Source organism: Apostichopus japonicus, chromosome 19 (genome assembly GCF_037975245.1).
Source record: "Apostichopus japonicus isolate 1M-3 chromosome 19, ASM3797524v1, whole genome shotgun sequence".
In the NCBI taxonomy this organism is placed as follows: Eukaryota; Metazoa; Echinodermata; class Holothuroidea; order Aspidochirotida; family Stichopodidae; genus Apostichopus; species Apostichopus japonicus.
The window spans coordinates 8821925-8835997 of record NC_092579.1 but is presented as its reverse complement, the minus strand read 5'-3'; the positions used below and the strand labels follow the sequence as shown (position 1 = coordinate 8835997).

At 36.0% G+C, this 14073-nt stretch overlaps 1 protein-coding gene and 1 long non-coding RNA gene across 4 annotated transcripts in view; one reads left to right on the top strand and one right to left on the bottom strand.

Annotated features, from left to right (window-relative positions):
* The window catches only part of LOC139960670 (uncharacterized), a 31587-nt gene that overhangs the window by 2791 nt on the left and 14723 nt on the right, over positions 1-14073 (bottom strand). For both annotated transcript variants that reach the window (XM_071959221.1, XM_071959222.1), the window contains exons 7-17: positions 13170-13214; positions 11985-12184; positions 6470-6535; positions 6208-6298; positions 5417-5701; positions 4522-4692; positions 3625-3806; positions 2674-2757; positions 1954-2168; positions 1237-1374; positions 509-644 (exon numbers count right to left, since the gene is read on the bottom strand). In XM_071959221.1, the coding sequence (XP_071815322.1) occupies positions 509-644; positions 1237-1374; positions 1954-2168; positions 2674-2757; positions 3625-3806; positions 4522-4692; positions 5417-5701; positions 6208-6298; positions 6470-6535; positions 11985-12184; positions 13170-13214 (1613 nt within the window). The remainder of the gene's footprint in view (positions 1-508; positions 645-1236; positions 1375-1953; positions 2169-2673; positions 2758-3624; positions 3807-4521; positions 4693-5416; positions 5702-6207; positions 6299-6469; positions 6536-11984; positions 12185-13169; positions 13215-14073) is intronic.
* Positions 6579-11228, top strand: LOC139960677 (uncharacterized). Of its 2 annotated transcripts, none has more exons than XR_011790585.1 (3): positions 6579-7146; positions 8596-8808; positions 10886-11228. It is a non-coding gene; the product is annotated as an uncharacterized lncRNA (long non-coding RNA). The 2 variants fall into 2 exon arrangements; XR_011790584.1 differs by having other exon boundaries at positions 6581-7796.

The following is a 14073-nucleotide window of genomic DNA, read 5'->3' as shown; positions in this document are numbered from 1 at the left end:
CTTAAATCATATCATTTCATATAATTTCCTTGTCAGTTCTTTATCAATGCCAAGGTCATTTACATAACTTTTCTTCTCAACTGCTGTACAAATTCGCAATTGAAAATGTGCTAAAAACTATTTCGGCTAGTGTGTATATAGTTGCCGCCTAATGTAAAACAACATGTATTCTTCAAACGGTGTCAGTTCAAGTACTTTCTATTATAACACATGTGAAGTGAAGGGATTCAATAAAGGAGACCCGTTTATTCAAGACAATTTTGTAGAGTTTAAAGCATCTTTAGGAATTGTTAACATTGTTTTTATGACCTTACTTATTCGTGATTTGTGCAACGAGTTTTCCGGTGCCTAATTGTATCCGAATAATATGAAATGGGTTTCTTTAATTCATTCACTGAAACGATTTTTTTTATTTTATTTCAGACACTTTTGAAATAAACAACATGAGAGTACATAGAACATATCATTTTGAAGAAACAGAATAAGGAGTCTTCCAACTGTGACTTACTTCAAGTACATCTTCACTGCCGAATTCGAGGTAATCTGTACGCTTCATTAACATCTCTCCGAACTCTTCAAACATATTTGTAAATTTGGGTCTAGACATCGGACTCTCCTGCCAACAGCGTTTCATTAAATCGTACCTGCAAAAATAGGTTATAAACACTAACAGTGTATTCAGCAACCTTTTCTGATTATTCCATGGTCAGGATTTTCCTTATGGAGAAACATTTCAATCAATGCAAACGGTCCTTTGTGCCAGAAATAGAAACCAGTAGACTGTTTATATATATATAACTATTAATGAATAACCCTAATTACACAGTTGATAATCGTTTCGAAATACATATTCATATCGTAGAAAAAGTTGCAATCTTCGTGTGATACTATAGTAAAGTATTTAAAAGAATTATTTTCGTATATTTTATTTGCTTTTCTACAACATATGAGCAACAATGAGGTAGAATGAAGTACAATAAACAAAACCAGAGTTTCTCTCCCTTCAAACTGCCAAAAAAGTTAAATCATAAATACATACCAAGAAATTTGAACAACGTAATTGAAGAAAAAGTAAACAAAGCAAAAGAAAACTTAATACGCAATAAAAACTAAGTAATAGGCAGTATTTAAATTTCACGTTTTCACTGGTGTTAAATTTCACGTTCCATACAATTAGCTCATGTCATGGCGATTGCATTGTTATCAGTACTCAAATTTGTTTTTCTATGTACTCACACATCATCAGGACAACTGTCCGGTTGGTCCATGCGGTAGCCGTTTTTCAGTTGACTGACTAATAACCGCGGTGCGATACCAGGATAAGGAGTACCACCGAGTGTGAAAATCTCGTACAGCAGTACTCCAAAGGACCAACTAATTTGAGATAAAAGAGCAGTATGAAGGGTATGGATGAGAATGGGTGAAGTCAAAGGTTCCGCCCACCAGAAAAAAACAGTCTTCATCCCATGATTGTACCACGTATGAATTTATGAAGCTTCAAAAGAGGGCATGGTGAATATGAACGATTCTACTCATAGTTTATGGATTCATGCAATATTAACTGCGTTTTGAGCAGTGATAATAAGTACTGTTTATCTCACGTATTATCCGCTGGTGGTTAACACTAATAAAGGCTACCTCAATGTCCTAGCTAAAAGTATCGTTACTGCCTTCCTCTGCCAGATCCCTATGGCTTGAATATTACAGTACATGTATCTAAATACAAATTGTTAAAATGATAGAAACATTAATTTAAATTATCTTTGATTATTCTTCTTTTCTATATATAACGAAAACATTTCACAAATTGGAATTGGTGGTAAAGAAACTTGATGGATTTATCCTTTATTTCCTAAGTTAGAGGTATAGCCTACATGTTCAATTCTTAACCAAACTGTTTGTGCATAAAATATAAAACAAAATGAGATAAGAGTAACGTATTTGGTTACATACGCGTCTCCTTCCGAACTACATATTCCATTTATGATCGTTTCCAGACTGCACCATTTCACCGGTATTTTCTGTTCCGTAGCTCTCCTTTTATATCCTCTCGTGTAAATGTCATCGGCGAGTCCAAAATCAGATATTTTTATCGCCAGTCCTTCACCAACGAGTACGTTACGAGCAGCAAGATCCCCGTGATAGAAACGTCTTTCTTGAATATGGGCCTGCCAAACCAAATAATATTTTTTCTTTGATAAATCTTTTTTTTTAGTATCCGATGAGTCTGAACCTAGTCCTTGATTCCGTCGGATTCCTATACCCGAAGAGGAATCGTTAAGTCTTGATCTGATACCGTCGATTTATATTCTATGTTGCTTCTGATAAGCTAATCCTATATGGTGAATGCTGGAATAGTTGGTCAAGCCATTTTGATTGGAGAGCCATCACCTTTTATCGGATTAGCTCTCATCAACAATATTTAAACATACTAGAGAATACATTGAGAGAAAGTCTACAATTATGCTAATACGAATGGAAGTGTCTACACGTGGCCTTTAATAACTATAAACGTTGTTCTATACACATCTAACTGATGACGAATTTATTGTAGATTGTCACATCTTTGGAAACCAAAATGTTATCACTCTCTATGCTTTTGACAAGTTCTTAATGTTATTTGAAACTGAAAGTGTCACAGTTACATCCTAATCGATGAAATTAACGACTTACCATTCCATTTGCGATGTCACGAGCAATAATAAGTTGTTGTAATTCCCCTACAGAATATACTTGGTCTTTCTCAGCACTCGCTAGCTGTGATGAGAATATAAAGATATGAACGAAGGTCTATGGCATGCTCCTTCATTAGGTGGAAACAAATTTTAGTGGCTTTCTTTTTCATTTTTCTTAGATTACAACTGACGTTCACAATCCCCTTGAGCATGGTTGTTAAAACAATCTAAGAAGAAACTTTCACGGATAATTATAACAATGATGATAATAATTAGCAGTAGTTTATTTTACGACGCTTAAGTTACCACAAATGTGAGAGAAACCCACAAGGGCTTATGGATTACAACTTACACGTCGGGTGGCTTCCAATCCAAATGTTTATCTCAAATATGAAACCTTTTTCAATTTAGAAAGTTATTTCCGATGGAAAAATCGTAGATTGCTCTTGCATGAAAACCCCACCTTACTATGACCCGGTCGGGTATCAAATCCAAAACCTCCCGATTACTAAGCCTCGGTGCTTAACATACCACCGTCTGTATCCACTAGGCAACAGCACCGGCATAAATTGAACTGTTTCAATCAAAATCCCAACAGGGAACAGGAAACGAATAATGAAGCTTAATCTAACACTGAGTAAACCGCAATCGCCTCAAAAACGCCAAAAAAAAAGAAAGAAAAAAGGAAGATTAATCCACGTTGGAAATGGGATGTGTGATCTGGTAAATGTTTGTAAAATTGGATGGAAAATATCGCTAATTTTTGACGTTGGAAATATATTTGATGCTGTATGAATTTCAAGTTAAAGGAAGCTGAAGAAACAAACAATGATTGGTCAAACGCCCCATCCGTTTCGTCGCCCTCATAACATATTAATAATTAAGCTTGAATGCTTTAGTACTTTCTAAGTAGAAAATACAAATATGTAACATGTGTGTAGCGACTTACCTTTCTGCAGTCCCGTAAGAATCCCAGCAAGTCACCATACTTCATATATTCTGTTATAAGGTAGAACGGTTCATTCATTGAGCAGCAAGCAAGAAGACAGAGGATGTTCACATGGTCGCCCAGCTCTGCGATGAGTTTCATTTCGTTTATCAGGTCTTCTTTTACATCAGAAAATGCTCCAACTGTTAAAATGGAATTAATATTGCATGTGGTTTGGACCAACAATGGAATGGCGACAAAACTATGACATAGCAGCTCTACATTCCAAATTTGCACGGAATTAGGCTTATATTTAAAAAGCATCGATATGTGGTGTCGTGCAAATCGTGTCGTTTCCCTTTTGCTCTTATAAAAGATCATTAAGATCGCTCAAATTGAATAGGTAAGGTATACGTATTCATCCTAAACTATCCCCATTCGGAGATTATATATCATTTCGTTTAAAACAAGTTTTGAAAGTTGTATTTGTCATAATTATGTTATTAATTCCATAATGTATTTTTAAAGTTATTTTAACATATTTCGAGTTAGATGGTATAGGTCTTTACACGTTTAACGTATACACGGACTTGTATAATATAGCAATACCTTCATTGTTCACATTGTTGAAGGCTTACTTCTTCCATGTCATATTTTTATACTGAAAAGGAGTTTTTATTCAATCTGCTTCTATAAAAGCAACTCAGGCGAAACACATAACGCCTTGTTAGTACAAAATGATACAGGATCTCTCTGTGGAAATAACACCAACATCCCGTAGCGTCCTTCAATAGGATTCCATGAACTTATGAACGCTTTGCATTTCTCTTGATACATCATCCTGTTACTTCACGTCGAAGATTATATTATCTTATATTATAAAATGTACGTTTGATGATTAATAAATATCTACATCACCTTTAGTAGTTTTAATAGCAACTGTCACATCTTCAACTTTATTCTTCATGCCGGTGACCTTGCCCATATGCACCACACCGAATTCACCTTCCCCTAGCTTTTGCTCGATTATGACTTTATCGTGGCTAATTTCTTTGTCTGTTAATATGGGATCAACTTCTCGAGTCTTCTCTGTAAATAAAAAATAAAAAAAACATAAATACATACACAGACCGTGAATAGCATATTTTTTTTTTAATAAAATGGTGACTTCAGGCAAGAACTTAGGCACGATATTACCAAAACAAAATGGTAGAATATCAGTTTTGGTAAGGCGTTTATAGCTATTACAGTTTTAAAGGTATTCAGCTTTAAGTATTATAATCTCTGGTATCTAAGTTGTCATATTGAGCTTTGTTCTGATCGAGAAATTGACCTAATCCTCTGTTTATCCCAGTAAGTACACCTTTGGATAGATGCTGAAGTGTCATTTCTCAAATATTAAAAAGTGGTATAGAAAACTGGAGGGATTTCAGTATTTTTATTAAACCTAATTTAGTGTCACAATTTAACATTTAAGTATGTAGCTCAACACATATTCACTGAGTTCGTATCTCATATCAATCAGCCGATTCACACAAAGATTACCAGTAAATCTTAAAGTTTTGTACCACATTAAATACTGGATTGTGCTGACAAATCTGAAGAAAAAAATGTTAGCATGTGCTATTAGGATTACAGCCGATTGATAGCACGATCTATTTTTACTTTGGTACAAAGCTGTAAGATTTACAATAGCAACTGTGTTATCTGTGTATATCCGGTGCATCAATTGCTACTGCTTCGTGCAACATATTGGCTAAAACCATTCTAAAAACTATTATTTTCTTTTAAAATATTTCCATAAAAATATTACCAATGGCTTTCTCCTGGTACATTTGTTCAAGATGGAGGTTCTCTAGATTATCTTTTCTTATGCGTCTTCGTCTCTTTGTCAATAGAAAGCATACAATAACAACAACAATCACAAAAACTGCGAAAAGACCGATGATTAGGATCATTGTTGTTGACGTAGATGAGACGGATTCAGGGGTAGGCTTTGGCCCAGGGGCAAAGCTTGTTGATTGGATCCCCATGCTAGCTTTATCACGAACGATTGTGTCAGTCTCTTGTTCAGTCGTGAAGGGATGATCTGTGAAATCTAAATGAAAATATCAATCAGTTAATCCATCAGTAATCCATTCAATCAATCAATCAATGAAACAATCAATCAACCAAATAATCAAACATTCAATCAAATCAACCTTACAACCGATAACCAATTAATGGATGGATAAACCAATCTATCAAATCAAATGGATCAATCAAGCAAGCAAATTAATTGATGATTCTATAAAGCAATATTTAATGCAACCAAATAATCAGACATTCAATAAAATCAACCTAACTACCGATAACCAATTAATGGATTGATCAATCAATCTACGAATCAAATCAATTCGATCAATCAATCAGTCAAGCAAAGTATTCGATGATTCTATAAACCAATAGTCAACTCAACCAAACAATCAATTTTGTGAGCATAACTTTGCACATTGAGAATAAAGAAAACAGTATATTAGTAGGTTAAAATGTAAATATACGACCTTTATTTGTGTTCCTGTAATATATTTGAAATCATACCACCATAATTGTAATCGAATTTACCTTCTTCGGAAATTTCGGCCAAGAATAACTTTGTGGCTAGTCTTCCTGGTTCAGGATTATTTGCATAATCTGATAAAACGTAAGGAATGATCTGTAAAATTTCCAAGGAAAAATAATAAATATTAACAATTCAAACGACTAGAGCTGAACAATGAAATACAAAAATGGTATGGGATGCTTGAGACGTGTAGTGTGGATTAATTGTAAATGTACCATTCGACTTACATCTGAATAATAAAATATAAAGGTTTCTTTTTCTAACCGTAAGTTTGTATTCAAGGCCTTCTTGAATTTCTGCGCTGATGGCTTCCCATGTATTAACTTGGTTCTGTTCAAAATAATTGAAAATGTTAACATTATTAAAGTATAAACTCTGTGTAAAAGTAAGCTGGCCTGACGTTTCGATCCTAGCAGGATCTTCTTAAAGGCTAAATGAAGTATAAACTATAACAATTTTCACTGGGCATTGTTGAACTTTTCTCTTTTCAGAACGACTCATACACTGAAAAAATAAACTAGTCAATATTGCCACGGACTAACGTTAAATTAGTCTTTAACGTAAGTCAATGCACCCGGACTAGCAAAAATCTTCGTTTCATCGCTGCTTCTTAGTTAGTTTACACTGACTAAGGAAAATATAATCGCAGCTTAGTCGGTGGCGACGGACTAAGGTATTTTAACCCATGGACTAAGAACGATACGGACACCCGATTTACGCCATAATCGTAGCTTAGTCGGTGTCGACGGACTAATGTGTTTTAACCCAATTCGATTCACTTCAATTTGGAAACCGAGAGGCAACGGCAGCTTGCTGGGCTTGGCATAGTTTCATACGATCACTCTAAGCAACTTTCTACCGTAAATCACCCAAGAAGGTCTTTAGAAGAATGGAGGTATTAACTGCATCATCGGACTACCTGTTATTCCTTTAACTAGAAGGTAAAATTAAAGTTAATTGTTAGGCCACTGGCACTAGTACTGTATTATGGTTAGTGTAACGCTACCGTTGTCACGTTGGCGTTTCGCAATACACAAGTGCAATGACAGTGAGTAGCCTATAGGCTTCTACTGGGTACTGCAGTGCATTCTCAACACTAAAGTGTGCATTCTAAACACCAATTAACAATGTGTTATGTGTGTATTGGGCTAGATTGAACAGTGGCACATAATCTTCTAATTTATTCCCAAACAAATGCTGGAACTATAAGGCTCAATAGTTTATTTGAAGTCTACACTCATTTGGTAAAGATTTCCTGTAATTTCCCATGTGAATCTAAATGGGTAGGCTTTGTGATATTGAATAAGCAAGGCTAGACCTTCAAACGTACAGTCACAGTCGGCTGAACACATTATGTTGGCTAGTCAACGGTATTATATGTTGCGAGCAGTCAGGATGCACGCTTCAGTTCTATTTAACCTTTTCATTTATCATTTTTTAGTATTTAATTTCCGGTCACGCCCAGGAAACAATTGCGACATTCCTTCACGGTCGACTTGCTTACTGTAAGAAGTATTAACCGTTTTTTTCTCAGGAAAGCTTGATAGTCTGAAGTTATTATAACATGTGCTTTTAGTATACTGCCAAAAGAGTAAGTTGTTGTATTTGTATTGATATTTTATGTAGAAGTAACGGAAAATTTAGTATGTTTAGTTTGGTCTAATTGCACGTTTTTTTACTGTCCAATGTAGTGCAGGGTTCACTTGCGCGAATTCAAATTATTCTGTTTATGTGTATGTATATGCATCGATTCTTAGATTATGATGTTTTTTTGACATTTATTTGTAATTCAAGCATATCTGTTTAGTAGCAAAGTTTAAAGGTTAAGATTAATTAGTTTTCTCTTTTTGATCCTAGATTGAATGAAACTAATTGGCGTAAATAATAGATCAGATGATACAGTTTAACGTAGTTGCTAAAACTCTGGGTATTCTCTAGTCTTCGCCGGTCCATTATATACTTTAGTACTACTAGTAAGACTAAATCAAAACGACCGTAGACAAACTTAGTGTAACAAAGTACTGATTCTCCTCTAGCCTAGGTCTAAACAGGCTTGTTATGTGAGCAAGCAAAATAACAACTAAAAACGATTAGGCCTATAAATAAGTTGGCTCAGTGCATTTCTGTTTCTAAAATTTTATATTTTTAAAGATCATAAAAACAAACAAAGATTTAGCCCATGTTTTATTATCTCTGTATTCTGGGCATTTGATTCTGGTTGCAATGGTGATGACACTCTCGTTCAAATTTTCAGCTTTATACAGTCTGCTTTAAACTTTGGGATTGTTTTTTGAGACTATAGTGGAAGCAAATCTCACATAACTTTGTGGTGACAACTTTATTTATTTTTTTTTTCAAATGATGAATACTTTGCTGTTTCTTTTTTCCAGCAAGAATTGAAAAGCCAAATATCTAAGTCAAGGGTGAGCTTTCCTGTGATGTACGACACCAGTGTGGAGGCAACAACAGAAGAGGAGAACTGTGTTATATATAACACAGACATGTTTTAAGATGATATATTGGTACCCTTCGCAGAACAAAAGAGTTTATCCAAGAGTCCAAAAAGCAAAGGAACAAGTACCATAGAGAAAAAAGATGGAAGAGTGAGTTTAACTATTGTACCCAACTGTTTAATGATATTTAAGATACTTTTCATAACCTGTTTTAAAAAAAAAAAACAGTCTAGTTTATCATTTACGTGCAAGCTTCATAAGTTTGGTCAAATTTTCACTGATCTGTAGAGCGGGAGTCCAGAGGGTTTGGTTAGCTGGGAAGGTAACCAATTGCCTGGTACATCACAATGTTCACAATGCATTCCTGTATATGAAACCTGACGACTGGCAAACCGACTGTGGTGGATGTGGCTGGGAGAGCAATTTTAAAGTCACCTAATAGCTAACCTAGAGCAGCTTTCATGGTAACCACATCAAAGTAAGAACAATGTGTCAGGTATGGCCCCAAGAGCAACAAATGGCCATTGCCAGTAATTATTGGTGGTGGGGTACCCCTGCCAGTGATCTATAATTGACCCCTCACGGCTGACCTAGGTCAGCTCATGAGGTAACCACTTGAAACCTACTGGAAAATGTTGGTTAGGACTTCAGATACAAGGGATGGGCATTGCCAGTAATTTTTATTGGTGGGGTACCCCTGCCAGTAGACCCCCAATATGCCCATCCCCTCATTGACCTAGGTGAGCTCATGATGTAACCAGTTGAAACCTACAGGAAAATGATAGGTATCACTTCATATGTAAGGATGGGCATTTCCAGTAGTTTATATTGGTGGGCCACCACTGCCAGAGTCCGCCCATCCCTTACATATAGAATCCTGTTAATAATTTTCCAGTAGTTTTCAACTGGTTAAATCATGAGCTGACCTAGATCAATGAGGGGGGGGGGGGGCTTTTTGGGGGTCTACTGGCAGGGGTACCCCACTAATATAAATTACTGGAAATGCCCATCCCTTACATATATATAGAGTCCTGCCAATCATTTTACAGTAGTTTTCAACTGGTTACCTCATGAGCTAATCTAGGTCAATGGGGGATGGGCATTTTGGGGGTCTACTGGCAGGGGTACCCCACTAACATAAATTACTGGAAATGCCCATCCCTTACATATATATAGAGTCCTGCCAATCATTTTACAGTAGTTTTCAACTGGTTACCTCATGAGCTAATCTAGGTCAATGAGGGATGGGCATTTTGGGGGTCTACTGGCAGGGTTACCCCACCAATGTAAATGACTGGAAATGCCCATCCCTTACATATGAAGTGATACCTATCATTTTCCAGTAATTTTTCAACTGGTTATCTCATGAGCTGACCTAGGTCAATGAGGGAATGGGCATTTTGGGGGTCTACTGGCAGGGGTACCCCCCCCCCCCAATATAAATTACTGGAAATTCCCATCCCTTACATATGAAGTGATACCATTTTCCAGTAGTTTTCAACTGGTTACATCATGAGCTCATCTAGGTCAATGGGGCATGGGCATTTTGGGGGTCTACTGGCAGGGGTACCCCACCAATAAAAATTACTGGCAATGCCCATCAGTTGTATCTGAAGCCCTAACCAACATTTTCCAGTAGGTTTCAAGTGGTTACCTCATGAGCTGACCTAGGTCAGCCTTGAGGGGTCAATTATAGATCACTGGCAGGGGTACCCCACCACCAATAATTACTGGCAATGGCCATTTGTTGCTCTTGGGGCCATACCTGACATATTGTACTTACTTTGATGTGTTACCATGAAAACTGATCTAGGTTAGCTATCAGGTGACTTTAAAATTGCTCTCCCAGCCACACCCACCACAGTCGGTTTGCCAGTCGTCTGGTTTCATATACAGGAATGCACTGTGAACATTGTGATGTACAAGGCAATTGGTTACCTTCCCAGCTAACCAAACCCTCTGGGATCCCGGTCTATTGGGATCATTATTAGCATGATTAACATAATTATTAAGCTTTGAGAAATAACTTGGTGTTATGCTGTGCAAAGCTAATAATAATTTGGTAAAGCTGCTATTCCTGGCTTATAATTTGAGGGACCTAGATTTAAATGTATACCTCCCAATATGTTATAAAATTTTAATGTAAATGTATGTTTATGATAATGTGAGTTATCATGTGCTATATCTGTATCTGTGCTTACACGTATATCATATTTTCTGTTCACAGGTCAATAATGGTGCAGATTTTGGCTTCCTGAAGACAAGTGGGAGGCCATTTGTAGTTAAGAGAAACACTCTTTGTTCGTGAAGACTTAACTGGTGTCGATTTGGGGTACCACTTTAAAAGGAAAGTCATGAGGAACCCTTGCCCAAGATTCAACTTTGCATTATTGTGCAGTGCTATACTTTTGCGATTCATGTTTGATCCATTAACTTGTCTTAACTTTGTTGGAAAAAAAATCAGATTTTCAGATTTTATTTACAGTGATTTCTTCTCTATCTGTCGAAAGTCAGCCTTTTGTAGACATCAGAAGTTTTATCAGAAATAAATACTGCCAACGTACACATTATTTGTGTTTCTTCTTCTCTCTTTTCTTTCAGTGATGCTAGTCAGTGAAACTAGTCGGGTTTAATTCTTTCAGTGAATCTAGTCGGTGCAACTAGTTAGTCGATACGGACTAAGAAAGGTTAGTCGGGAGAGGCACCATCCTGACTAATGTAAAACCTGCTATAAACTAGTCGGTGGCTCATATAAATTAGTCGGTAAAGACCGACTAATGTCACCAACTAATGTAACTGACTAATATACATTTACCGACTAAGAAATTGTTGATCGACTAAGCTGACGGACTAAGATGACCGACTAAGAAATCCAACTGACTAAGGAATAGATTAGTCGGTATAGCAACTGACCAAGGCTATGTTAGTCGGGAGAGGCACCAGATGGACTAACGTTATGTTAGTCGGTGAACCAATTTAAGTTTTCAGTGTATAGTAAAAGCTAACACAGTAGTAGTGATGATCTTGATATCTTTTTCTTCGACACATCTCAGGCTCGTGTGGATATTTTAATACAAATGTCATGCAGTCACATAGCAGTCCATTAGTCCATCAGAAACCATACCACCAACGCATGTGTTGAAGATATGCGCCTTAAGCTAATTTTGTTTATTAATTTTAGATGGGCGTTACACTTACAGTATACCATCATATTGATATTATATCTGTAAAACACATATTTTCATATCTGCCATGTAATTTATTATATATTATATTATTATATTAATATTTTTGAAACCCTCTGATATAGGTAGCTTCGTACTTACACTATCATATATTTGGATGGTATGAGACAGGATCAGGTCTCCATCGGTCGTGTGAAGCTGTGTTTGGTATTCCTCTAATGTTCTCATACTGTTTACTTGTACCGGAGGAGACCAAATAAACGTCATGCTAACGTTACCGTCTGACGTATATGTAACATGATCAAGGGATACGTCAGTGGGCTTACCACATCGGTAAACGTCTGATAAATTAAAAGGAAATTATAGGAAATTATATAATTTAGATATGGCAAAACGATTGGTCAAAATACCATCACGTCTCAATATTGTAATTTCTCCAAAGTTGTGAAGAATGTTTGTACTTTCGAGTTATGTTTCAACTGAGGGAAAATGACTTTACAGAGGTACATTCGAAGTACGTGTGTTTACTTGAAAGAGTATGCACTGAAATTTAAAGTACAGCCACAGATTTTAAGCAGTAAGGCAAGATTCTTACATATCGATTCCGTGATAACAATAGCTAAGAAATATTTTTCCGAACATAATCTCCCTGCAACATAATTGCGATATCATTGATGCAGATTGACAAAACCTTAAACTCCCTTTTTCAAAAATGGGAATGTACCATATTTTGAATGCAACATGGCAATTGTAAAATTCAAAGCTCTCTCACTTATTTAATTTGGACCCTACCAATTCCGCTTCAAAACATATAGTGCAAATTTAATTAAACAATCTGGTTAATTGTATCAGTCTTATCAGCTCCCAAGCGTGGTTAAGTGTTGGGGTATTTCTTTATAAATTAATGCGTTTCCAGCGCTATAGAGTTGAGCGAGAGGTAGAGAGAGAGAGAGCAAATCCCGGGCCCGACACCCAAAGGACTCCTCACACAGCTCATTTCTCGAAAATCAGACAGGTTCGATATTGCATTAAGGAGAAAATGGAACCCAATCTAACTAGCGCATATATATAGGACAGTTATTTCTTTTTGCCCAGGTCACCAGGTTTAATTTTTACGTCGTGTGATAGCTTCGTGTCCACAGCGAACTAAGCGGGGTTCTTTTTTATCTTAAATTGAGGAATCTTCCTAATATTGTTAACTTATGAAAATAACAGAAAGTAACATCATATTAAATATCGGATTATCTCCAACAGACCACGAGGTACACGTTACCAACAGACCAAGAGGTGCAAGTTACCCACTGTAATACTGGTATATTCACTCACCCTGAGCCGCACAAAAGGTGGCATCTCGTGTTTCCTCGTAACAGTCTACAGTTATGTAACAAAAGCATCAGAATCAAATGTTAAATTCACATCTTTAACATTTAATTATTAGCTTAACTTAATTTTTCAATATGCGGATAAGAGGTCTTAACGTGTGTATTACGTGGATCAGTAAGCTAGATAATTCAAATCCATTTTCTTCCATATAGCGTAAACTGTCACAAAATATGACAACATATTGATTTAAGGTATACATATAATGTTAAGAACGACGGTTATGGTGGGTCACTTTACTTGTTTACACGTGTCACGTTATTTCCTTATGTTTAAGAATCAAATCTTGACTATTCAGTGGATCAAAATCTAGTTTATTGAAATAAGAAATGTTTTCTACTCTATGATTGGATCAACTCACGACACGATAACTTAACTATTGCTATAAATAGTATCCACTTAATCTTATAATCGAAATCTGCAAAAGAGATAAAGCAATGCGCCATATGTTACAGTAACTTCCAAACTACAAACATATTGAGATTTTAAATAGGTAATTATGTTTCTTAATATGACATCTTCAATATAGCTAATATCCTGTGGGTTTATGCAATCATATACCGAGAACTTTTAAACGTGCACTTTTCAGATTCAGATTCTCTTTATTGCATCCCAAGCTGGGCAATTGATTGCTCACAATATAAAACATATGTACAGTACATAAAATACACACAAAATATATAAGACTCTCAAATACTAAGACATAAGACTTAAAACAAAGCTGGCAAGATACGTAAAAACGGTAAAATACAAAATACAGTAAAACAGCACCAGAGATACTTGTGAAACATTGGATTGCACAATGAGCAAGATTACTGACCTAGCGAGTAAAAGATTCATTATGAAGTTT